The sequence below is a fragment of the Pygoscelis adeliae genome, unplaced genomic scaffold, assembly GCF_000699105.1.
Source record: "Pygoscelis adeliae isolate BGI_AS28 unplaced genomic scaffold, ASM69910v1 Scaffold7, whole genome shotgun sequence".
NCBI classification, from domain to species: domain Eukaryota; kingdom Metazoa; phylum Chordata; class Aves; order Sphenisciformes; family Spheniscidae; genus Pygoscelis; species Pygoscelis adeliae.
Genome location: NW_008825268.1, coordinates 1,486,861 through 1,514,517, shown reverse-complemented (window position 1 = coordinate 1,514,517; position 27,657 = coordinate 1,486,861). Strand labels below are relative to the sequence as shown.

The window sequence follows — 27,657 nt, the reverse complement described above, 5'->3', positions numbered from 1 at the left end:
GGGGGGGGGGGGGGAGCCAAAACCCCCCAAGACCTTGTTGCTGCTTTTTGTGAGTTACTGCCCCTGGAGGCTGAAAAGGGCTAATATGCGGGGGTGTTTTTTCCTGCAGAGGCGGTAGGATCTTGCTCACTTTAACGGGGTTTATTTTCTTGGCTGTTGAAGAGTCCCTGGAATGACCCTTAGGAAAAGCAGGGTAATTTTATCCTCCCCTGCTGATGGGGCAGTCTAAGCAAGAGTTAAAATTCTGAACTGAAAGTCTCTTGTTGCCTCTTGTTTTAGTTGTTGATCAGTCAGTGCAAAATATCTACCGAGGAGTGACAAGCCGTGTCATTAAGACAGTCCCAATGTGCTGTTGTAAAAGGTGCTCCTTTAATTTCCCAGTGCCTGCCACACACAGTAACTGGCTAGATAGTTGTGTTTTTCTTTAGTATTGTGTATGACCAAGATACAAAGGTTGTGATACAATAACCTAGACGTAATTTTGTTTGCTGTGGCTTCTAGAGGGAAAAAAAACAGTTTGAATTCTTTTCACAATTGAGTTGTGGCAAATTATTTTAGAACTTTATGGCTTTTAAATGTGTAATTTTTGGTTAGACCCAAATTCTAGTTTTGTCACTAGGTCAGATTAGCTCTGTTTTGTAGCTGTGAGCTGCCAAATCAATAAGATCTTGCGAGCTTTGTTTTAGAGGCTAAATAATCAGAGCTTAAGTGTTAGGCCCTACCAGTACCTTAGTTTTTCCTGCCTTGCTAGACTTAAGATGTAAGCCAATATAAAAGCAATAAAACAAGTGGAATATTTGCCTTAGTGAGCTTGTGCCTCAGTTTCTACCTCCTTGAAACCGCCCAGCTGTTTTTACAGTGTGGTGTACTTAAAGCACTGCGTCAGCACGTGTTAAAATAATTGACACAGTGTTTGTTGCAGAAATACAATAGTTTTAAAATCAAATTCTTCTCTTTTATTGTGCACCTGGCTATGATTTTTGGAAAAAATAGGAAAAAAGTAATCAGGATTTTTAAAGTAATGTTTTAGTCTGTGCACAGTGTTTGCAATGATGCATTAGTTTAGACCATAATGGATCGCAAGTAAGGTCAGGTCAGTACAAAATCCAGGAGAAAAAAAACAGTGTTTGAAAGTGTTTTACTCCTCAAGGTTATACTGCAGTGATGCTTCTATCTGCATTGAAAGATTTGATAAATGTAGAAAGACTCAAGGGGGGGAGAAGGATCATTTTTAGCCCATTTTTAGCAAAAGATAGCTTTAGAAAAAATAGTTTCTGATCAAATCACTAAACATGGTGTGAAAAATCACTGGGTACAGTATTTTAGTTAAATGCACTTCATTTAAATTAATTTTAAGTTGATAAATACTGAGCTTGAGGCAAAGAGGCTTTGGAGTTCCAGAGAAGTATGCAGATATTTTGTGTGTAGAATTACTACATATATACGGAAACTGTCCCCTGCTTCATACAAAAAGATGTTCTACCCAAGTATTCACGCTATACAAACATGACCATGCTTTTTAAAGTCTCATTCTTTAAAAAGAGTATGTGTGGTCAGCTTGCTAGTGCTAGGAAATCTTAATCTAATTTAAAAAAGGATTTTTTTAGAACATTACGCTAACTAGTCAGTCAATATTACTGTCTTTTATCTTGACTTGCCTGCTGCAAGCAGCCTTCTTGCTTTTTCAAACAATAAAGGAAACCTATCCCTCCTGCTTTGCACTCGTGCCGTGCTGTTGTTCCCTTTTCTTCTGTAATCAGCAGTTCAGGTGAACTTTTCTCCTGTGAGTTGAAAGAATGAAGTCCAGGAATTGGGAGTTGTTTCATTAGGATGTGGTCAGACATGGATGTGAGGACCAAAACATTCCTGTTGTACTGGGGAGCAGGCAGACAATTGAAAGGTAGCTTGATGCCTGCATCCCTGATCATTCCCTCAATTCTGTTGGGTCAGCTCTTGCAAGTCATGTCTCAACATGAGCTATTTTCATCTGTGTTCTCTTTGCTTACCTTGGTGGACCCACATATGGTCCTGGAGTACCATGCTGAGAAAAGGTGCATTCATTGAACCACACAACTTCTTTGCCCTCCTGTTAAAGTCAGAAGAGTTAATCCAAATTTCTGGTGCAATAGAGAACAGACTTAGGCCTGTTAAATCTAATAGTTTGGGGGTTCCTTCCTTCTCCCCCGTCCCTCCCGCCCCTTATGAAACAAAACATAGTAAACATTTTTTGGAGATGAGTTTCTGCGTAGTTCAGGTTTTAGAATTATCATTCCAGAATCAGTCAGGTTAGAAAATGATGCTTTTGCAGAGAGCGAAATTTGAGATGCAGAGAGGTGGTGACTTGAATTCAAGTCCTGTGTTCCACATTGGCAGTCTGTCATGCAGCAATTCAGGAAGTAAATTTGGGGGCACATATGTTACGGGCATTTACTTTCATGTACTAAGCCTAGATAGGAGATTCTTAAGAAGTGTTCATGCCAGTTTCCTATTTAAATATGCAGTTTTTATAGTAAGCATGTAGTGTAATTGGGCAGTTGGAGGTACACAGATGTGCTTTGACTTGATTACTGAAAATTACACATTTATTTACTCAATTACTTCCCTATTTGGTTTTTAAGTTTAGAAGAGAAAATGATATCTCTCCAACTTTTATCTCAAACCTCACATCTCTGTAAAAGAAATGGTGGTTATTCTTTTTTGGGACGTGATCTTCAGTTTTTAGCCTTCTAGATGGTTACAATTTAACTGATAGTTTTGTTGATGCTGGGGTCTTGAATGCAGATGATACTTTTACATATTGTACTGTGAGAACTGTAGCAAAAGGCCTGTTTTCTAGGAGAATAATTCAGATTTGGGAAATGATGCAAAGCTGGAAAATCATGTCTCTTTTTTCTCTTTATATATAGAAGTTACCATTTAAATTTGATGTGTGTGAAGTACTGAATTGCCAACTTTTCTTTCCTTCAGAAGTTAATTTCTGGTTTATTTACATGGGTCACTTGTAGGCTAACTGATTTCCTACGGAAACTGTCAACAGAGCATCCTGCTAAAAACATTCTTGTTATACTTTCATGGGCTGTGAGGCTAGTGGATGAAAAAATGTTTATTTGGGTTTCATTTTACACCATTTGTAGTTATTTTTAATGAAAAGTTTGCCTCTAGAGTGTTTGGAGGAACTGTAGATAATTTCCAAATGACTTTTTACATTTTGAAAGTTCCTTTTTATTGTAGCTGTGTTGTAATTAAGGCACTTGTATCAGCTTCAGTAAAAGGTCCTCTGGTATTCGGTGTTTGATCTCAGATGTTCGTGTTTGAACTCTTACATCTGAATTTGATAAAAAAAATGCCAGTCTCTGAGAGCATGAAGCTTCTTATGCTTAGAAGCATGAAGTGTGTGGAAATCTCAGCGCAGTAAGACCCGTATGAAAATGGATGATTGTGTGAGAGCAGAATTTAGCTATTGTTTAACTCGGAACAGTGCTTGACTTCTAACTTTAACAGATCTGATGAGGCAAATTTTAATGGTGTTTAAACCTGCTATAAAGACTTTGAATCTAAATTCTGTCTCTGTGTGCACATAGTTTTCACTGGAGCTGGGCATGTTCACCTAAAGACTGAAAGGAGCCTTGAAGTGTAAAGTCTTATGTCAAAAAGAACAAGGGCGAAGGTGGTGATAACAGATTTATAGGTGGTTGGTTTATGATACATTTTTTTAACTTGGAACTCATCACATGCATCAGCTGTTTCAGACTTAACAAAATCTGCAGAATTTACCGTAACAGATGACTCTAAAGATGATTATCAGTATGAAGAGGTAATTTACTAATTTGATAATGTTCAGATATGTGGTAGAGTATTCATGTTTCATTCTTTTGTTTTACTTCATCAGTCACAAAAACATCCTAGGAGAAATGACACAAATCTTCTTTTATGAAGTGTGATGATGCTAGGCATGTCTTAATTTTTCAAAAGAAGATTTAGTGTCAGTTGATTTATTATGTTTTACTTCTATTTGAATGTTAAACATTAACATTGGAATGTTAAATCTTTTATAAAGATACAGGTATTTCTATTTAGAAGTTTCAGCTTATAACGAATATTTCAGTAATATAAATTCTATTTAAATAGGGCAAAATATTATTTTAACAAGAACGAGATTATTTTCAGTAGTTGTACTGGGAGTGGAAACAGCTGTATTCTGAAAGAAAGATGTATAAAATATTTTGATACCTAACTTTAAATCATTTCATTTAGGTTCCAGCAGATGATGAATTTAGTCTTCAGGAAGATGATGAGGATCTGTCAAAGGCTTTGCAGACTATTCAAGAGCAGGCTGAAGATGCCCAAATTTTAGTAAGAACTTCCTAAACATTCTAAGACTCTGTCTATAATTAAGTTGGCATTAGTGGCTTAAAATTTACACATAACTTATTTTAATTATGAAATACTTGTGTGGAAAAGATTGTTTCTTACTTTTTAGAAGTTTCTAGGGGTAAACGTATGGCACAGTGGAAAAGTCAACCTATGTTTCCTGGGTTTCATCTTCCTTTAACTTTTGTTCATTTTATGTTCTGTAAACAACCTGATATTGCAAATAGAAGTAACAAATATATAGATAGATTATTTAAAATATATTACTGTTATTACAATGTATCAGTACTTTAGGGTTTGTTTCTTTATCTGAGTAGATTGAATGAGAGCGTGATCCCTGACACAGGAAAGAAACTGCATATGCTTAAGACCCACAGAAGCTTGTACTCGATACCTTGCTAAAGATTATTCATATCTTGAAAATAAAGAATGGGTTGTTAAACTACGTTAAATCAAAATATTAATGAAATTATCAATCATTAGTTTTTGAAACTTCTTACATTTACAGTTTGTTTTCAAAACAGTCATGTAATAGTTCAGAGTTACACAATGGGATTGTTATATTGCATTTTCCAAAATGTGATTTACCTGAATTTACTTGCTTATAACAATCTAATGGAAAAGTGCTTTTCCCTGCTGTGTTTCTAATATCACTGCTATCTTACAGCCTCATTAGTAAGCTATTGTCATAGTCTTCATTTTGCAAAAGCAAATGATTAATAACAAAAAGGTAAAATTATCTGAATGGTTCTTAACATCGAAATGGAGGAAAAATGTGCTTTTTCTTCTGCACTAATGCCTATCAACAGATCAGTTTTGCATTTTAGATCAAACTTTGAATGAAAACTGACAGTACCGGAGTCTTATGTGTTTTGAAACTGAATATGCCTGAAAATTAAGGGAAAGATGGCAGAAGTTTTAAAGACTGAACATGCTTAACCAAGTAGTTAAGTAGTAAAGACTGGACTTACTTAACCAAGTAGTGGAAATTCTTAGTGTTCTTTAGAGATAACTGAAGTTATGTCTGTTTTACTGTGTGAGTTGACATTCAAATAGAAAGTGAAACAAGGAAGAATATTTTTAATCTGTTGATCTTTTGACAGTGCTATATTTAAAAAATCTTTTACCTCTTCGTTGATTTATTGAACTTTGAGTGGTAGGAAACAATGTGCTAATATCTATCCCATTTAATCAACTGAAGAAAGTGTTACCTTTCCTTAAAACAAAAGAACGTGTGTGCTTAAACTCAAATTCTCTTTGATTTTTGTGCTTATGCTAATAGATGTCCATCTTCTTGCTTCTTGGCTCATTATTTGGAGGTTTCATTTTTTTCCATAATTTTGAAACTGAAATAATATTTCCAGCCTTTAGACAGAAAGACATGAATAGAAAAATGTTTTAATACACTTGCTAGTTCCTTGACAGCTTTCATAACGATTTACTGTATATTTTGTGAGGCTCAGTGACTAGATTGTTTGATGCTAATTCACTGGAAAAGTCCAAGTGCTGCAGTGGATGCTTCTGGTGACTCATGTTAGAAGCACTGTTTCCTGTGAATTAATATTGAATTAATATCCAAACTCTGAGTGAAGAAGCACAGCAGAAGGCTGTCTTCACATGATAAATAATTGATACACTTTTTTAATCATTAGCTTCTAATCTTGGCTAAAATAGGTTAGATTAGGTAATAACCATATCCTGGAATAGCTACTCTGTGATAAACATTTTTATGTCATTATGTATATTTGCTGTTCATAGTAACTTGTATACCTAATTCCATATTAAAGATTGCGTTTCAATATTAGATGCAAATCTTTTGGTTAAGAAAAGAAATTATAAAGAGAAGGCACAGATCAAGTTAGCATCCAAAAATATTTAAGCGATTTGCCAAATGCAGGTACTCAATTTAGAAACTATGGATATTTATAGTAACTACAGTTTCTTTTACGCTGTGTAAAAACATCAAGTATAACCCAGAAAATCTAAGAAAAATACTTATTTTCAAACTTCCTTCCAAAGTAATTAGCACTAATTACTAAATGAAGAAGAGCAAATGTAAGCTAATGAGATGGTGCTATTCACTTTTTTAAATAAAATTGGTGTGTAGGAATTAAAACTATGTTTCTACAGGGGATATTGAGACGTGTTTTCATTCCTTCTGGATCTCTGCATAGGTACCGTGAAACTACTGGTCTTTAAGGAGTTTGGTGAGGCTCCCTCGCCAGTTACAGTTCACATTTTTGTTTGGATCCCAAGAGGGAAATGAGGGTGATGGAGCTCTAATCTAAGTATCATTTCCCCCTAGTCTGGAGGTGAAATGGCAGCTGATTCAAAATACAGCTGTGCTGGTCAACACATGCCTTGGATAGCAGTGATCCTGCCTGCTGTTCCTGTTCTAGTCATCATTTGTCCTTTTCAGTTGCAACTCGTGATTTTTTTTTTGTTGTCCTTGTTTTGAGACATTGTAAAGTAATATTAATTATTTTTAAACACAAGCAATAGAGTATTTTGCATATGAAAGAAAATCTTAAGCTGATAGGGACTGTAGGAAAAGGATACAGAACTTGTGGAAAACCACACGAGAAAGCTGGCTGAAATACTCTCTTCAGTAGTTACAACTATTACACTTCCATTCCAGGATCTTTATTTTCTTAAGATCCCAAATGATAATCTGAAGTTACATTGTCCTTCGTTAACCGTATATTTTATGTAGGTTTGATTGTTAATTTGTTTGAACGTGTTAAAAATCCTTGAATTCCCTTTTAATATTCTTTTTTAGTTTAAGTTTTGCAAGAACATCTTATTTTGTTTTCTAGAGAAATTATTAATTTATCTGGTGTTCATCTTTCTTCATTGGACAGAAATTCTTGAGAGTATTGTGGAAGTCTTTAAGGTTAAACTCTTAGCAATTAATTTATTTTACTGGCCATATTTGCAATCCTTACACTCAAAATGTTTTGGAGATTTTAATTAAAAAAAATTAACCAAGAAATATTTAACAGATATTTAACAAAGCAAATATTTAGTTTATTTTGACTTAATGGTCAGAATCCTTTAATAAGGTATTTTTGTCTGTATAGCTACCATAGGGTGTCTGTTTGCACCACATTAATAGACTGTATTTTCCTCATTTCTAAATAGGTAAATGTATACAAAAACTTACTGTTATGCCATTCTATGGGTAGTCATCCAAGGTTAATATTAAGTTAGTGGTTAACCTAATATCACTCTCAAAGTCTGCAGAAGAGCTAGCTATTTAGTTCTGGTTTCCTGAGGCCCTATTCCAATACTGTGCCTCTAGACTGCATTCATTTTTCCGTATATTGTTCCCTGCTCAAGCTTCGGTTCCTGAAATGATTCTCAGTGCTAGTATCGAGCTAATAAATTCTCTTCTGCATGGATGAAATTAATTTCTATCATATTTCCATTTATTAAGGGAATCAAGCTGTGTCATTTCTTCCAAAGACTGGGTTTATAGATGTGTTTGGGAAACTACAAACAACAATATTAGGTATTTGCCTCACTTAGAATAAAGAAAGAAAAGAAGCAAGAAAAGGGATGCAGCTGCATGTCTGCAGATGTACTCTCTTTGGTTCTTGTATTACCACAATTAGAAAATAGACCTGTCTGATGTACTGTATCTCTAGTAATGAAAATATGCTAAACATTACATTGCACTTGGCATATTGTATTATTCATAATACAGTGTTACATGGCCTTGATAGTACATGTACAATTCTTTCTGTTTATATTAGCTAGGTTGCCTGGATTAAACACAACATTTTCTGTATTACACAAAATGGCTATGAGATTTTTCCAGCGTAGGGAATGCTGTGAGTTTTTTATCAAGAGAAATGCCTTTATCTCCAGGTAATTTATGCAGTCGTGTTGACAGAGCTCCCACTAAGGACATGAATAAGCCATAAATGGATGGAGTTATCAAAAATCCCTGGCCTTAAAGATTCTTTTTAAATGGATGGAGGAAATAATTTGCAGTCACAGCCTTTAGTATGTCTTGATGAGTATTTCACTGGAATTTTTTTCAGTTTTGCTAGTATTGAAATGAAGAAAAGAAGGTAGGCATGTATGGAAGCTGTTTCTGCTGCTCTTCTCTACAGCGGGGTTTTTTTCAAGTAATATGTAGCTCACATCATAAAATCTGAGTTTCTTTCAAAAGTGCACTAAGTGATAGGTGTCAAGCCCAAGTTTGTTCTGTCTTCCTCTCACCAGGAGGACAGGCATGTGCAGTATCTTGTCATAGTAGCCTGTGTTGTTGAGCAAGTCCATTGTAGCATTGTGCCCAGGTGGAGTTCCCAAATGCCGAGAACTTCACATTTAGGTATGTCAAGTTGCTGTAATCCATTTGAAGTCTGAATGAATTAAGGCCATCTCTTTGGCTGCCAAGTTGTGGCAGCCTCTCTCAACTGGTTATCTTTAAGCACAGTTTGGGGGGGGGGGGTAGTCTCAGTCTGGGTCATATTTTACTTTTTTCATATCTCCATGCACCTTGAAATCTCTCTAGGAGAGCTTAATATCAAGCTATGCACTGAGTGGGCTGAATGGGGTTGGGTGAAGGTAAGAAATTTGCATTGCAACAGAAAGCTGTGAAGGGCATTTTTTTCTCTCTGTAGTAGGATTGCTCTGTTTTGTTTTGATTCTGCTTTTGGCAACTGTGCTTGACCCGTGAGCTGATCCTATCTGAATAACTGTCTATCTTGATGGCACTGGAGGAGTTGCATATGAAGCCTCGGTGCACCATCTGTATTCTGCTAACACTTGTAGCAATGTTGTCTGGCAGCTTCATTCAGTGTCTGCATATGGATGTTGAGAAGGAAAGGGAGAATTGATCTTTGTGAGACTTTAAGAGATCTAATGATGGAGATGCAGTTCTTTCAGTCTCTCCATTGCATGCATCATTACAAGAAGAATATAAGCTATTTTACTATCACCTTGGATTTTTGCATTTTTCATTAGATGAAGTACTGATTTTTCTCATCAGTAGATTTGAAGGTTTCTGAAGGGTGCAGGAGTATGAGAACTAACATTTTCTCTCTGGTGAGTGACAGAAGATCATCCATCAGTTTAAATAGTTTCAAGTCCATATCAGATTATGTCAGGTTCAGAATACTTGCTTAAATCAGATGATTTTGAGTTATTTCTCTATAACCTTTCACAGACCTTGACACTAGAAGGATCAGTGATTACAAATCTGATCAATAAAGACAAGGGAAACATTTAGCTGTACTCCGGTAGGTCTGTGACTTTAGATGACCTCAGAAATAGAAGGTATGATAATTACATTTCTCTTGTAGGTTTAATAACAATTATAAAAATTTAATTTCAGGCTTTGCAATCAGTTCTGACTTCTAAGAAATCAGTGTCTGAAATACCTGAAGCGATGGATGACTTCTTCTGCAATTTCCTGGTCAGATTGGGAATGTCCAGAACCCTTGACTGCTTCCAAACTGAATGGTAAAATATTTTAAGTGACCATGTTACTTTGAGAATTAGGAAATAGATGCTCAGGATTCAAATATTTTCAGTATTTCAGGATATATTTCCAGAAAAGTCTTCTGAATACAAGTCATTCTTAAATACGTAGTGTCTTACCAAAGAAATAATTCAAGTTGAGAATGAGGATGCAAACCATTGTTTTAGGACAGACTTTCAAGAAAGCTGACTCTGGGGATCTCAAACGGGTACCTTCGAAGGACTGTATGCATTTCACTTAACTCTAGACATTTACAAGCCTGAAGTGGTCACCTGAGGCCTCTTCTGTTGACCAGTGAAGAGAAATCATTTTCAGGATGCAACTCAGATGAGTTGTTTAAGCCATCTCCCTTAAGATTAAATGAATTCAATTATAATTTTTTCAAGTATATTCTGCTCTCCACTGACTAACAATGAAAACTAGAAACCAGCTGCAGTGCAGAAGTCGTTATTGGATCAAATGAGTCAAATGCAAAATGACCGGCTTTTCATTTCAGCAATGCTGAGAAATCATGTGGCTTTATTATTTTCTTGCTTTCCAGAACCTAGGTGCCTGCTTAAAAACTGAATGTTTTGTAGTATGGTATAGTAGTAGTATGGTATACCTTACTTGTTTGGGTATTTTTGGACATTCATCATGGGTACCTCATATTTTGAAGTAGAATAATAACAATTTTTGATACTTGGTAATTTTTGGTACATCAGTCAAAATAATATGGTTGGTTGGTTTTATTCTTTTTAAAATTTAATTCATATAGTAATCAGGAACAGCTCAAGAGTTTACTCTTCTATCTTCTTTTCCCCAGCTTTTATAGATTGCAGAGATATTGTCTATACTTCTCACAGAAGTTTAAAAATGCAGTTTTGTCTAAATACTCCACTTCCTCCACCACTCTCTTCACATATGGAATCCCACAGGGTGTATGCATTTTTAATACTGATTAAGAATGATGTGCTAGGAGTGCTGCAAAGCTTGAGAGGAGAGCTGAATTATTTTGGAGGAAAAGATTGTGCTTGTCATAAAGTTCTATGAAATACTTTCAGTTATGAGCTTCCTTTGAATTGCAAGTTATGTTGGAAAGATTCTGAGAAGTGGAAACAAGTCCTTGCGTTACCTTGTAGTCAGTCTTTAAACATCAGAGGTTCAGTGCTTCGTTCATAAGGTCTCTTGGAATTGTTTAATTTGAAAATTAGTAAATTTGAAAAGTTAGAAACATCCTATTTTTTCCTACGAAAGCCTTGAAGCTTTTAAATTTTCTTAGAAATATTCTCTAATGAGGAAATCATTGCTATTGTTTGCAAAGTTGTGGTCTTATTAGTGTAGAGCTCACCAATCAAGTGTTGCCTTTGGAATTAATAATGATCTGGTTTTTGACAGGATAACAATGTGACTTAAATGATTCCTTAGGGAAGGAGCAGTATAGTTCTGTATTCTTTTTCAACAAAAGAACTGATATGAATAGCGTTAAGTTTGAAGAAGTTTAACAGTTTTAATGGAAGAAGATAATTAATACCAGACAGATATAAATAGCGACCTTTTTATGAAACTACAGCTTTCTCTGAAGTGCTTAATCTGAATTTATATCAATGGCAAAATTCAAATTGCTTTTTAACAGGGCAAGAGCAGGTCTTAGGAGGCCCTGTCTTGTAAATCCTTAGCTATACATACTTTTTTTCTCTGTAAGTAGTATTTTTAATTTCAGTAGCATTACAAATGAGCCTAGCATGTCAGGATCTAAGCTTACTGTATTGAGACTTTTTCTGCATTAATAACTTATTTCAAAATGTTTCATGTTGGTTTGAAATAGATAATTTACAATATTAATGAAAGTGAGAGCAGATTAGTGTGCTCAGGTTTGTCATTATGTATTGGGATGACACTCTCGCTCTCATGCTGTGGTGATCAAGTACTAATGGAATTTAAAATGAGAAATTAATTAACGTGGAGAAAATTTATCAAAAAGCTTGCTTTGAAATAATTGTCTGTCTGAGATCTAAAGGTCACTTAGATTGGACCAAATTATCTGTGTTTATTTCAGAGTTTGAGATAACATTCTGTTCTATCCAGCTGTATAAAATGTCATGATTATGTTTTATTTTAAGCCAAACCCACTCCTTTTCTATGATGTAATGAATAATTTTATCACACTTGTAGTGATCTTTTTTTTTACTTATGTAGGTTTTTGCACATACACTTTTTTCTTCCAGTTATACTTCAAGGAACTTAAAATTAGACTTAAATTATTTTTAGAATATCTAACTTACCATTAACTTTTCTATTCCTTTGATACACAAGACTTTATAGTGCTTTTGTTGCTTATTAAAAATGTTGGATTGACAGCTTTGGAGTATGAAGTGCAAGGGCTGATCAACTGTAAATTCACGTGTCTGACAGTCTATACCTCCTAATCCCAAAGAGCTCACTGCTGCTGGCAGCACGTTGCCAGTCTGATGAGCAGATGAATCATTTGCTGTTCACACATATGCACAGAGCTATCACTGTGCTTAGTTATTATACCCATTGGACTGGTAATCTCTGACTAAGTGTTCCTGGAGACCTGGCAGTGTTTTAGCTTGTGAGTAAAAGGAGAGCTCCAGACTAATTACGGAAACATGATTTGAAAATTCTTTTCTGTTTGATGTGGTTAAAATTAGGAATAAACTTACATGAGCAAGCAAGGTTAAAAGCCATGCCTGTCTTGTGTATGCCTTGCAAAGATTGCCTGGGTTGTGCATAACAGAGCACATGCAACAAAGCTAGTATGTCTTCTCTGAGCATAAAGGTAGACTCATTACAAAAAAAAATCCTTTTTGCAGAATGAAGAAAATGGATATAGGTTGTGATCCTCCATGTCACAACTCCCTAAAGGCAGCGGAAACAATCTGCTTATTTCAGGCAGACCTAAGTTTCCTCTACTCTGTGTCCTCTTTGGCCTGGAAATCGTATGGTCACATTAATGTACATTGTGCTCTGAGTTAATAAATCCTGAGAGAAATTAGGGTTATCAGTTCCAGGACAGCATCACACTAAAACAGATTCAGTTTTTGGATTAGACTGGCTCAGAACATAAGTGAAGTAACCTCAAGTTTGACTTGCAAAAAGCTACATGGACATACCTACTTTCTTGCCTACATAACAAGCATAACATGATAATATAAATTTTCTACTTATATGCCATAATAGATTGGAGGAGTACACTAGGGCAAAAAGGTGCTTTATTTTTCTGTGCTCATTTCTTTCTTAGCCTTCTGTTGAAACTGTTTAAGAGGTTATCAGTTGGAATGATAATTTTCAGTAAGAAGTTCTTGTAAAAGCTAAAACTTGAAATTTTAATCCCTGAATGCATCTCTACATGAGTTATCCCTTGGTAAAGGATTATCCTGAGCTACATATCAGTTAGTTTATTGCAGGGCCTCTCTGCAACCCAATTCCTTTAGAACTCTCAGGAACTTGAATTTAAGGTAACCTATATAGTAGTAATGTATAATTTTTAGTCAGTCTGTACTGGGTTTTGATCATAAAATCATAGTTGACATCTGTTCCTTAGGTTTCCAGATTCTTGGTTAATTTTAAATAGCAATTCAAGAATAACAACTCAGTTGTTCTGAAAAGCTTAGCAAAATGCTTGTGTGTGTATGGAACTAATTAATTTAATATGCATCACAGTTCCCTTCTATAATAGAAAGAAGTGAGAACAATAGCTATTTGGCAGTCAACTAGGTATGTAGGAGTTCTAAAAGTTTTACAAGACTAGGTTGATGAAAGATAATGAGACTTCACAATGCAATTTTGTTGTGTGGTTTTCTATTCCATTTCTATTACATGCACAAAAGCCTTCAATTTTAGTAGTGTTCTTGGACAATGGCATAGTGAATTTATTGGTATTAATTGTATTTCATTAAAATTGTCTTTCAGAGTTCTTAGCTCTGCTGGAGGCTAAGTTCATCAATTATCCATGTCTGATGTGTCTTTGTGCAGAAATTCGGTGGTTTTCATGATGTGCAGTTAAGGCATTCAGTGGAGAAATTTTTCTGGCAGATAAAGGAGTATGTAGAGTTGTGATCATTTGCGATGAGAACTGCCCTTATTTTCAATATTTCCAGTAGGAATTGTACCTGCTCATCAGTCAATGTTTATTTGGGGGGGAAGTCTAAGCTTCTTTCTTAGTATTAAAGCCTGTTGCCACTGTAATTTGCTTAAGAAAACAAAGTGATGACAGAATGAATTTAGCTTTGGGACATGTTCAGTTTAACTTTTCAAAAACCTTTCATCTGCTGGTGGTGAATGTGACAGCTTAATTCATAGGGATGAGCATTCCTAGAAGTATCCACAGAAATGCAGGTAAGTAGCTGACCACAGGAACATAAAACATTTGGACATAAAATTAAGGGGAATGTTAGAAAATTTTTGGAGGATGTTAAGTAAGAGTTGCTTGTCAGGTAAGAATCCCTTATTCTACAAACACTTTTTGTTTCAGCAACATGTTTTATTCATCTAGGGATGCTGTGCTTATTGTCTTCAAGTTTCAAATCCGCTGCTTCTGTCCAAGTGCAGGAGATAGCATTTAGTATAATTTTTAGCTCTAATTACTGCTGTTCTTTCCATACTTCCTTATTGGAAAAAAATGCACAAATTCAATATATTTTTCCCTTGAAAAGGCAAATAATGGTCGTATTATTCCTTCTGGTGAGTTCCCACCCAGAACATCTTCCAGCTGCAGTCAAGATCAGCAGGGAAGATGATTGTGGGCCTGTAGTCTTTATCTGATGTAAATTATTTATAGCTCCATTGAACCTATGCTGAACTGATATCGCGGCTACAATAGTGCATGGTGTCTTTGTCTTCAGTGGGTCTATAAAAGTTCATATCAACTGAAGGTCTTGCTCTTCTGTCTTCTGGGAAGAAGTAAATGAAGAAATAGATGTTTTGTACATGCATGTACTGGATTCTGGAATCACCTCTGCAATGTCTGCTTGCACAGAAGCATCTTAAGCTTTTCTGAATCCTTTCTAATATCACCGCTCTCTTTTTTGTATAGAAGATGCTTAGGTACTTTAAGTTGCTCTGTATTTAAATACCTTTAAATTAAGCCTAAAATGAGTAGTGCCAATGCCTATGTCCTTTTTACTGCCTGTTAGAGTATTCTTAGCTTCCATGGACATCCTACCAAAAGATGGATAGTCCTAAAAGATATGAGACTGACTGAGTAGACTTTATTGCCAGGGGCTATTGAGATTCCTAGGTTGCTACACAGCATTACATGCTGCTCCAGATTCCCTTTTACTTCTCAAAATGCAAGTTAGTCTGTATGCTTACTTAATTAAAGCAACCTTCAGGCTTCTACATCACGGAATCATGTTTTCTCGGGGGCTGGTAAAATAGGTAAATACTGGTAAATACAATTAAATAAGGAGAGAGCAACATAAGTAAACGGGAAGGAATGAAGAAATTTCCCCAGGTGAGCTCTGTATTCCATGTTCAAGATAGCTCAGAGTCATTCATCCAGGTTATCCACAGCTTTGTCATCTTGAGTCCTCAGAAAAAAGAAATATCTTGTGTATATTTGAGCGTATGAGATGAAAAGGTCTGTGAGTATATACAAATGTTATTTGAACAGGAGTATTTTTTCTGTCTTTTATTTAAGCTATTTGGAAGAAAGGAAGGAAAAGAATTGTTTAAATTGAAGTACTGTGTTATACGGAACATGTCTCTTGACTGTTAGGAACAAGAATACATTTCAGAAGCAGTAAACTAAACAGTGTGGTGGGATAGTACTGTTGCTAATTGTTAATGATCATAAAAGGTAAATGCCTTGAGACACTTATCTGTGTGATTCTAGTTTAGGAAAATGCTGGCATGAGAAGGGAGACATAAGTGAAGTGAGAAAAAGGAAACAGAATAAAATATCTCTCCGTTTATTTTCTACTAGGTATGAACTCATACAGAGAGGTGTGTTCACAGCTGAAGATAGTGGATTGGTTCCAACTGTGTATACCCGCAACCAGCAGCTTGAGGCTGAGAATATGCGTTTGAGGAAAGATTCAGAAAACTATAAACTTGCTGCAAAGTATGTTGTTTGGTCTTAATGAAACTTTGATATGCAGTAGTAAATGGCCAGATAAAGTAAACCCGAGTACTTAATGGAAATAATAAGTTCCTGTTTGTTATGCTGGCTGTGCATATTTTTACTTTTAGGTGACATTTGTAATTAAAGTTCAATTTTGTCTGAGCTCTATTAGAAACCTAAATCTTAATTTCTTTTGTATTTACTGGGCTATAGAAAATAATTTTCAATACGCAGTAATCACAACAAATTACTACAAAGAATCATAAGAGTATAATATGTAGAACTAGAAAATAAATGGTTATGTGCATTTTGTATTAAAATACAGTACTATAAATTACAGCTACCACAAAACATCAACACGGGGGAAAAAAAAATCACTATACACTTATCCTTCATTTTTTAATTGCAAAAAAATCTATCACTCTGGCCCTAGTGGTAAATAGTATGTCACTGTAAATTACTGTCATTGGTTATACTTGTGTGTACATTGTAGTAGCTGATTTTTCAAGTCCGTTGTACTTCAGTCATAAAAGAGTTAAAATATTTAGCCTGTATAATGGAGATGCAATAATGAACTACATGTAACATGGCCTTTTCTGAAGAATGGTATGTCTGCACATGTATGTGTTCATTGAGAATTTACCCTGAGACCTAATAATGCACTCACTTTAATTTTGCCAGTGCTTAGTTTTAAAATATGGAGCTGTAAAATAAAAAGTTAACTCCATCTCTTTATTTTCCTCAAGATTGCTCAAACTACTAATTTTCATTTCAGTTGTTCCTTTACATGAAAAATAGCAACTTGGATCTTAAGTAATAATTGCTGCTAGTAATGATAATTATTTTCCAATGGTAATGATTTATTATATTTTAAATTAATAAATTAATTGGCCGTAGGCTAATAGTTACGTAAACAGCTTTAATAATCAAGTCAAATATTGTCCAGTCTAAATGTACTGTTGCACTGGGAGATGGGCCATATAGAAAACATTCCTTTATTTTCATCTGCAGCTTTTTTGGACAATGGATAGTTAGGGGTTGTGTCTCCCCCTTGAGTGGGAGAGTAAGAAGCAGTAATGCATAGTAAAAGGAAAGACAAAATCTAGTCCTTCTGAAATTTATTATTGTCAGTAGAAATTTTAACAGGCTTTCCTTTCTCTTTTTTCCCCCCACCTTTTTTTCTTTCATTTTTTTCCCCTGTATGAAGCAGAACATACTATAACAACGTAATCTGAGCAGATTATGACTTGATGACATTCTGCCATATTCAGTGTTGCTGTGGCCTTACCTTGAATACTGTGTGCAGTTTTGGGCCCCACAATTTAAGAAGGATGTGACAGTCCTTGAGTGTGTCCAGAGGAGGGCAACTAAGCTGGTGAAGGGGCTGGAAGGAATGTTTTATGAGGAACAGCTAACGACTTTGGGTTTGTCTAGTTTGGAGCAAAGGAAGCTGAGGGGCAACCTCATTGCTCTCTACAGCTTCCTGAGGAGGGGAAGTGGAAAGGGAGGTGCTCTCTGGTATCCAGTGCTAGAACGCGTGGGAATGGTTTAAAGCTGTGCTGGGGAAGGCTTAGACTGGACATAAGGAAGCATTTCTTTACTGAGAGGGTGGTCAAGCACTGGAACAGTCTTCCTAGAGAGGTGGTTGATGTCCCAAGCCTGTCAGTGTTTAAGAGGCATTTGGACAATACCCTTAACATGCATTAACTTTTGGTCAGCCCTGAACTGATCAGGCAGTTGGACTGGATGATCGTTGTAGGTCCATGCCTGGCCAGGCGATGGCCATGCCATTGGAGTTGTCCTGGGCTTGTTGCAAACATAAAGCTCAAAACCATTTCACCATGGTCATGAATGAGTTGGGTTTTTTGCATAAAAATGTCTATACACTCTACGGGGTGCCAGAAAACTTTTTATAGCAGATGCCTTCTCATTAAAAGACTGAAAGACAATATGATAATGTGCAACAGGAAGAAAGCAGGAGAGAGAAAAGACATTGCCAATATGCTAGGTTCCTACAGGCTATGCGTTAAACAAAACTCCCAACACTCATTTAAGTGAGCTGCGCTAAAAAAAAAAATAAATCCATGAACTGAAACTGTGCCCTGCTTTTTCACATTCTAGTGTTTGAAACCTAAAATCGCAATGCTCTGGTGGTAAACAGATGAGATACGTCACCTGTTCAGTATTCCAGAGTGGGCCGTGAGATATAGGGGAGTTTTATATGACACAAATTAGAAGTGGGTAACTTCTATTCATTGGCATTTACTGTTAAATACTACACTTATTCTGCATGTACCTTGTTAAAAATCTATTACAATTAGTCCTCCTTTCTCCACTTGCAGGGAGAGCTTTATTTTCATAGTCTTTCTGCTAATATTAGAATGGAGTATATGTAGATGTGAAACTTGGTTTGTGCTAATGGTCACTATTTCATTTTTCAACAAAATTTCACAAATTTATTTCAAATAACTTCCAAAGTTTTCATTGATACTAACATTAAAAGTTCAGCACTTCTGTGAAATTAATTTCACTTACTTTGTTTTGAATAATTTATGAAATAAACCAGTGCTGTTTCTGGACTCATGAGTGAAATTGAGCATTTCTGCTGTATATACCATGAGTTGACAGTGTTCCTTTGTGTCTTTTGGATAAACCCTGATCATAATACTTCATACTAATTCCGTTTACTGTAGTGACTGTTAACAGCATTTTTTTCTTGTTCATACGTTCAATAACTGTAGTCAGTACCCTTGCTATAATAAAGCAAATATTCCAGCAGGAGCCAAAATTACCTGGAGGACAATTTGAGTTTTCAAGTATTGTGAGAGAATTCATCAGCTTACACTGAAAACAGAATGCCTAAGAGCACTGAAGAAATGCTGATTTGACTGGTTAGAAATCAAGGATTTGCGAGCAAAGAAAGTCATTTTGCTCTCTGGATTAGTCAGAAAACTTTCATTGTGAGATACAGTGCTGTGAAGTGTATTTGAAGAAAACTTTTAACTACATCTGGTATTTCTGAGCTTGGTATTCTTGACAGCCATCTTGCAGAAAAGAGATGTTACTTGGGACTTGGGCAGTATGGGGGCCCAGGATAAATGACTGTAAACCAATTACCTACTGCTCTACTGTTGTTTAGCTATTGGTGGAAGAGATTCAGTGTCTAGAAGCTAACTGTAATTGTATTTTGGGTATTTTAATGTGGTATTTATATGATTGCTTGGCAAGCAGGTGGGCAAGTAGAGTAGATTGCAGGCTGTTGGTTACATTTCACTGTGGTGTTTTGTTATTTGAAGAGGAGGTCGCAATCAGCTTCACTTCCTGTATACAACGAGTATGTATTTTAATAGGTTGTCCAATGTCTGAAGGCATCTTGAGATGTAACAAAATCCCTGAATGCATATAATAAAAGGAGTAAAATAATTATGCTGATATTTATTTCAAAGCTCGTGATAGTTATTGCCTTAAAGTTTAGATACAGTACTAATATTTATTTAAATTATTTCTAAAAACAGAAGTTGTGTTGTGATAGAAATCAAAACTAATTTTACGTTGGTTTGCCATGTGACAGTAGTTAAAGTATACCTTAAGTGTACTCCTTTTCTTTCTTTCTTTCTTTTTATCTTGAAGGCTACAGTTGAGCCCTGATTGATTGGTAAGGGACATTGCTATCTGCTGCAGTATTTCTTGAATGGAAGCATAGATATTTTTTCCCATATGCAAGAAAAATTTGAAAACAACATTTCTGAAAACTGTTAACTCTTACAGGAGACTAGTTAAGTTTAATTCATTGTCTTCAGTGATGATTTGTCATTCAAGCATTTAATATTCTAGTAATATTTGCTTGTGAGTTGAATAATAGATTGTAATTTCATGTGCCTATCTGATGATTTAAAATAGCTTGAATCCCATATATTTTGGTGTTTTCCTATGGCCAGACCCTTTGTATTGCCTTTGTATTTGAACATGGAGGTAGACAATGTAACGGTATATCAGGTTTTAAGATTGTGTTAATCACAGGGACTGCTAACCGTGATACTTGCAAGCTCTTTAAACATTTAGGAATTTATCAGGTAGATGGAATGAAAGTTGTGTACAGCTTTTGTCTGAGGTTTGTAACTGTGTTCACAAACGTCAGTTAGGAAGTTTAAATATTTGCAGGTATCTCTGTCCTGATTTTTGGAAGCATGCTCACAAATACACACCCAGTCTACAGCCATGGTAACAGTCAAAATATAAAGCAATCTTGGAAATGGTATTTATTATTATTATTGTTAGTGCTATCACCAGCAACAAAATCCTCAGCTGATCTCCTATTTCTGTGCCAAAATCTAACCATTCCTGCACATATTTGTCCATTTATACAATGAAAAATAAAGTGAACACTTTCTGTATTGTGCACCATATTTAAATGCATCTGTTTAATTACATGGTACATCTAGCATCCTTGCTACTAAATGCTATATAAACTAGACAGAGTAAAAGGATGAGAGTATGTTTTCTAAAACTGTCTTTATTTCAAGTAAAATCTTAGGGCTGCAACTTGCAGCATGTTGGGGAATAAAGTCCTACCTAAATTCAGTGGGAACAGGGCATGTAACTCACCTTTGAAAATCCCTCCTTGGTTTTATTTGACCTTGCCCTCTTCTGCTATTTTTATTAAACTACTTGCTTGAGAAGTTTAAATGGGGAGACCTGCAGTCTTTGGCATACATCTTAACTAAAAGAAATGGATGTTGGCTTTGCTGTGGCTGTAGCAACATCTTTTACTCTTAGAACAAGCCATCTGCTTAGCTCTGAAGGGGCAGGTTTTGTATTCAAGATCTTATGGCAAGTCAGATTTTGAGCGGTGTCATGATGGAGTTGTTTCACAGAACTATCCTGAGACCACTGATTCATTTACCTCTCAAATCTTTTGCTGTTCATAGGAGCTTGAGCAGAATCATAATCTGTACTTTGTGTCACAATATCTTAAGTTACTCTGTTTCACAACTTCTGGTATTTGTGCACATGCACACACAAAGCTATGTGCATGCCCACAGCTCCTTTGAGCTTTTCAGTGTTACTGCAGGGTCGGCCCTGCCTGTTTTCATTTCCCTGCCAGCTTTTTCTCAGCTTTGACTGATATATAGTGGCATTAATTCACTGTGCTCTTCTTCAGGTCTTTCTAACTGTTCCTGCTACAAGCAACAATTCACATATAAATGTACACATAAAAATATGGTAGTTTGTATAGGTAGTAAATACAGCAAATGCATATATAGTAAATATAAATTGTTTGTACAATTAAATATAATGCACTGGCAATTATGGGTCGTCTTCCTGGATTTGTGATTTTGGCATACTCCACTGTCATAGTGGTTTCCCTAACTTTTCAACTCCTGTTGGAGAGGAAATGAGCTTTATTTTTGCAAAGAGCAAATATCTAATTTCTGTGCAAGGTAATTTCAAGTTTCCTTTGCAATTAAACAATTCATCCTACTAATCTTTCCTGTCAAACCCATGTCACTGAAGGCAAGGAGAAAATGTATGGAATATATGTAGAGTATTTTCTTTTATGTTTATGGAGCAGAGTATCTCAGGGTGTCCCATGACTGTGTGTAGAATGTGCTTAGAGAATAACAGGCTATCAGTATGTTTACAATTAATTTTTAAATGGGTTTATGTTTGCTTCCTGCTCTCGCGTACAGAGGACACTTGGGAACAGGCTGCAAACATGATTGATAACGAGCCTAGAACTTTCCTAGCACAATTTTTTTCCAGAAGCTCTCTAAATGCATGTATTTGCAAGGCAATGATACAGTTACCCTTCTGTGTGTGTCCTTCTAGCATGTACCATTATGTTGGGCTCCAGATGCGATGTAGATGTTAGAAGATCAGTATTCTATGTGAAAATTCTATTTTCACATAGAATTTTAAACCTACAACAAGAGTATTTTTTTTTCTAATCACCTGTAATTGGCATGTGTACCTCCACAAGATCCCTTGTTCTTAAGGTAAGGTTGATGTCTGAGATTTATAATGCCAGAAGCCTTATGGAATCTATCTAAAGGAACTGAGGAAAGGTAATGGTGAAGGGTACCCATGGTTTTGTACATCAGCTGGCAGCAAAAAGACCTCAAAAGTACATGTTCACCACCACAGGGCATACTACCAAAAGTCTCCAACTTGGATACAGTAGGCATGTGCATATCTGAAAATTAATTCTACATGTATTCGACATACCCTGATGAACAATTAATAGGAGGAGACTAATACTTCTATCTTGCATTTTCTGTTTACATATAGCAAAGCAAAAGAGGCTTTCCTAAAAATGCAGAAAGAACGGGACTTCCATCGAATGCATCATAAGCGAGTGGTCCAGGAGAAAAACAGGCTTATTTGTGACATTAAAAGGTAAAAAATGATTTTAATTACCATACATGTAACATTAAAGGTAATGTCTTCAATTGTTACCTGGTAATGAGATAACACTGTGGAATTTAAAGTGCTAAAGTAAAGCTAGCTGGATTTAGTTCGTGTTCTGGTATATAGCAGTTCCATCTGACCATTCTGCCATGTCTCTTAAATACAAAAAAATTGTTAGAAAATTTTTTTCCATGGTGTGATGTGGCATTAATAAATACATAGTATTTCTAATAGTTGAAAACATAAATGAGTTTTTCTTTTACCCAGATCTTTTTCCATAAATATATATTGATTTCTGGGTTTAGATCCTTTGTCCATGTTAAGGTTAACTGGTGTCACACTGAGTTCAGAACCTTTGCATTCATGATTCCCATAGCTGGTATTTTCTGTCCTTTCACATCTTGAACTTCCTATAAGAAATTTGCTATGTTGCTTTGGTTGCAAATAAGCCCAGACTAGTCCATTGGTACTGAGTTGTTATAGTAGCTTTCTTTATAACATGTAATTCTGTAATTTTGTTGTTCTGGAATTTTGTAAGTTTTCTATTTACTGCTGTGCTTCTTTTCCTCCATGAGTGGAACTTTTTATATTGTCCATCTGAAGATCACTGGGCCAGTGAAAGGGTTGAGTTTAGAATCTCTTCTTTGCACATGTTTATGCCAGCACTTATTTTAAAATAACATTGGGGAGTGACTTATGTCAGCAGCTCCAAACAAATCACAGAATTTTGGCTTGTCAATATTGTTATCAATAAATGCATGTAATAGCAACTACATGTTCTACATCTTAACCTTGAAATCCATACATACTAATGCAGGAGAGCGCTATTCACTGACTCTGTGTCAGCTTTTTGCAAAATGCAGTATTTTTGAAGCTTAGTGTCCTGTGTTTCTCTTGAGAGATTATATATCTAACTTTCAGTTGTTCTGAAGAATTAAAGTGGTTAAGTATTCTAAATGTAATGTGCAGTGAAGAAAGAAATAGTAATCATATTACGACTGTTTTGTCTAGATTAGGATCTTAATTGGTAGTCGGAAAATAGCTGTAATTCTTTCTTCCAATGAAATATCATCCATCTGCAAGAAAACAGAAATTAACAAAAATTAATGTACAATATGTGTATGAAGGATTAAGAACAGGTCAAAACTGGATGGATTGTTTTAAAATATATGACTAAACAAACTATGAAACCTCTTATTGATGTGACTACTTATTTTTGTTTTTTCTTGTGTTATTCTTGTTGGGTTGTTACATACTAAATACCTTTGCTGTCTGCTCTGTGTTGACCTTTTGGCACTTTTATTCTTTTATTCGGGGAGGAAAAAAGTTACACAGACATAAATCTCTGATTTAACTCATCTTTGAGGAATCATTCATCCTGTTCTTGTTCACAGGCTGAAGGCACATTATGCATCATATGAACCAGTGCTGAAGCAGTTGACTGAAAAATACCAGGCTACACTGAGACAGAAAATGTTAACTAGTTTGGAGAGAGACAGAGCAGTTGGGCAGGTAAAACTATGGTGACCACCACTTGCAAAGCTGTAAGGAATGTTTTTGGTTTTCACTTTGGTAAATATATAGGATATTTCTGTTAAAGCAACTTAACTCACTTATGCAATAGTTTGAAGCAGAATATTGTAGTGAGTTTCATGTTACTTGGTGAAATGTTAATATTGAAAGTATGTGAAACTTAGTGCCACAAAGTAGTAGTTCTTAGACTGTACTTGCTCAGTGCTGCTCTACATGAGTCAGCAATGTGCAGATCCGATTATACTTTCAGTGTTGACAGCTTGAGGAAAGGTGTGGTATTCCCACAGATCCATATGCTTCCATCTATGCCTTTAGAAATCTCTTAACTTTTTCTATTACTATTTATTATTTTATTTTTTCCTAAATATATAAAGGAATGATCTACTAGTTAAGGAAAAAAATACATTAAGATATTGGAGACTGTTTTTCTGGTTTGTGGGTGGAAAAATAGAGTAGTATTTTACTCCTATAACATTATCTGATGTATAGGTTGGTATACATGATATTCTGCCCCTTTAGCAGGAAGTATGACAAGCACAGATAGGATGGATGAAGAACAGAAAATTATCTTGCATGTGTTTAACCTGTAGGTTCTTTGTTCAAAAAAAGAGAAGGAAAAAACCTCCCAAAATGCATTGCATTTCAGCAGTAGCATCAATTATATGTGGGTAACATGAAAGGAATTTACCATGCTTGCACTTTCTTCTAATAGTCCTCATCTCTTGTTTCCTCCTTTCCTCTGCCTCCAGTTTTTCTCAGGTCATCTGAGAGCTTACTTCTAAGAGACTTGAGGATTACATGTTTGAAATTTCAATAAGTAAAGGAAAATGTCCTATGGAAAAAGAAAGGTTACTGTTCATATGTGGTTATGCTGAATCGGGAGTACAAAATATAAAACAGTTCCAATGCTATGAAATTTCAGGAACACATGTAAGACGTATCCAGTTATGAACTGTATGCATTCTGGAGTGATCGCTTTTCGTAATGCATAACACCATATTTTGTGGCATTTTCTTATGACAAAGTTGTATGTCATATTGTGCCATTAAGTTAAAGATCAGTGCAGTGATAGCAGTGGTTAAAAGTTGATGGTGCAGTAAGAGCCCTAGTATTCTATGTCTGCATTGTTTTAACAGAGCTGTAAAAGTAATCTGAGAGATTCTGGATGGCTTGTATTTTATCACATTGTTTTATTGGGCCTTTCCAAAAACTTGAATTAGGCAATAATCAGAAAATTCAGAAATTATAGATGGAATTTATTACCCAAATATGCAGGCATAAATGCTGTGTGTTGTGAACAAACAGTTCAAAAGCAATGTTTTCATATTACCACCTCTTGTTCTCTCCTCTTTTTAAAATTAGGTTACAGGTTTGCAAGCCACATTACAAAATTTAGAATCCGGATGTGCTATTCAGATTCCTGTGACAAAAGGTAAAATGTTCCCATCACCAAGCTCAGGCTGGTTATGGGTTTTTTGTTTTTGTGATGCATTTCAAAATCTGGTGTAACAGTAAATCAAAAATACTTGCACTATAAACATTTTGTCAGCTGTCCTGGTGACAGAGCAACAATTTTATCATTTGAATATTTATTCTAAAATGTATCCACTAAGGTCAGTGAAACTGCTGATGGCAATATGGAATATGTGAGTAACTATGAAAGGACTTTTGTCCTAGAAATCTATTTTGTGTCTGATTTTGTTATTTTAACCACTAATACTCTTTTTTTATGTGAGTGTTCTTTTTCAGCGCACTGTAAGAAGCTATATATGGTAGTCTAGAAACATTTTGAAAATACTGGTGTTATGAAATTCAGCCTTTTATTTTGGCATGTCTCATTTTTACAGGAGGTTGCTAAGTTTATATAATATCTGCTGGAATAATATCTTTATCTGTATGGTACTACAGTACTTCCCTGTTGTTTTGAATAAATGCATAATTATTAAATTATTTTTCTAACTCCATCAGAAAAAAAACGAGCACCTCTGGTTTCCTAAGGAAACGAAGCCCATGCTATCACATTCTTTGTGAGCATCACTCCCACTAATAATTTTGAACCTATTTTCCAATTTCAGCTACATTTGACAGTGAGATAAGTCTCAAATAAACAAGGTTTCTAAGACTTCTGAAAATAGATGAGATAATGAAAAAGGGAAACAGTGAACTCTACCCTCTTTGACAACAGAGTATTCACATGAGAAGGGGATGTTGCATCTGCCTTAGTCATGAGCAGAACTCCAATCAGAGACTGCAGTTTATTTGACATTAGAGAACCCCAAATTTCTCAGCCATGTAGGTGACTAGATATCAGATATTATACAACTTCCCGGTGAAGCATTTGTTGCAATTAGTTTATATCTGTTTCTTTTGTGTGTTTTTCCAGTGTGTTAAATGCCTGAACTTTTGCAGTGGTAATATATCCCCAGTTAAAAGCCACTGAGTTACCCCAGCCTTTGACAATCAAGCTTCATTAATTCCCACATTCATGGAGTTAATTCGATTGTATAAAATTCCTGTAGAAAAGACAAGGCTGAGAAGAACAATAGTAGCCACAAACTTTTTTGGTTTCTTTTTGGATTTGAGTCGAGTTGAGTAGTAGAGTGAAGAGGATAGCAAGCATTTCCTTGACTATTAAGATGGAGTATTTACTATTAATGCAGATATTTCAGCTACCATCCAGATCTTTGCTACTGCCTGCCTATTATAAGCATAGCACATTCACTTTAGATAGATTTTGAAGGAAAAATTAATGTAGGTTGAAGCAGTTGGTCTCCTAAATTGTCATGAATTGCTACAAGCACTGGACTGAGATCTAATTATCTGAAAGATGCCCCTCATCCTAGCTCAGGTCTTGGTTTCCATGCACCAGTGGGAGGCTTCCCTAGCTGAGGAGTCCTTGGAACACACCCCACTACTTTTCTAAACTGCTCTTTAGTTAAAAGCATAGCTGCTTTCATTTCTGGGAGAACCTGGAAGGGTTCTGTAGTCTTACCGAGTATAAACTAAGCTATAATTTTAACTCGGTTTTGTTGTGGTTTAACCTGGCAGGCAGCTAAACACCACACAGCTGTTTGCTCGCTCCCCCCGCAGTGGGATGGGGGAGGGAATTGGGGAAAAAAGAGTAAAATTCGTGGGTTGAGATAAAGACAGTTTAATAGGACAGAAAATGAAGGGAAGATCATGATGATGATAAAAGAATATACAGAGCAAGCGATGCACAATGCAATTGCTCACCACCCACTGACTGATGCCCAGACAGTTCCTGAGCAGCGGTTGCTGCCCCCCTGGCCAACTCCCCGCAGTTTCTATACTGAGGATGATGTCATATGGTGTGGAGTATCCCTTTGGTCAGTTGGGGTCAGCTGTCCCGGCTGTGTCCCCTCCCAGCTTCCTGTGCACCCCCAGCCTACTTGCTGGTGGGGTGGTGTGAGAAGCAGAAAAGGCCTTGACTCTCTGTCAGCACTGCTCAGCAGTAACTAAAACATCCCTGTGTTACCAACACTGTTTCCAGCACAAATCCAAAACACAGCCCCAATACTAGCTACTATGAAGAAAATTAACGCTATCCCAGCCAAAACCAGCGCGGGTATACAAGCAAATAGCTACTAAACTAACAACTTCTGTAAATACAGACTTCAGATGTGTTAATACTGTAGAATACTGAAGTACTGGCAGCAGGCCTCTTCAGTGTTCACAGTATCTTTCTGATTTTTGGATTCTGATGCCTTTTTATGTATGAATTAGTATCGTACTCCTCAGCAAGGCACATTTCGGGCCCCAAAATACC

At 35.8% G+C, this 27,657-nt stretch overlaps 1 protein-coding gene across 1 annotated transcript in view; it reads left to right on the top strand.

The window, feature by feature from the left end:
* The first annotated feature begins 3,071 nt into the window (after positions 1-3,071).
* Positions 3,072-27,657, top strand: part of SPAG16 (sperm associated antigen 16) — a 418,055-nt gene continuing 393,469 nt past the window's right edge. Inside the window, 8 exon segments of the mRNA XM_009329669.1 lie at positions 3,072-3,078; positions 3,741-3,814; positions 4,255-4,353; positions 9,716-9,843; positions 15,792-15,929; positions 22,218-22,325; positions 23,732-23,849; positions 25,233-25,302. Coding sequence (XP_009327944.1) covers positions 3,072-3,078; positions 3,741-3,814; positions 4,255-4,353; positions 9,716-9,843; positions 15,792-15,929; positions 22,218-22,325; positions 23,732-23,849; positions 25,233-25,302 — 742 coding nt within the window.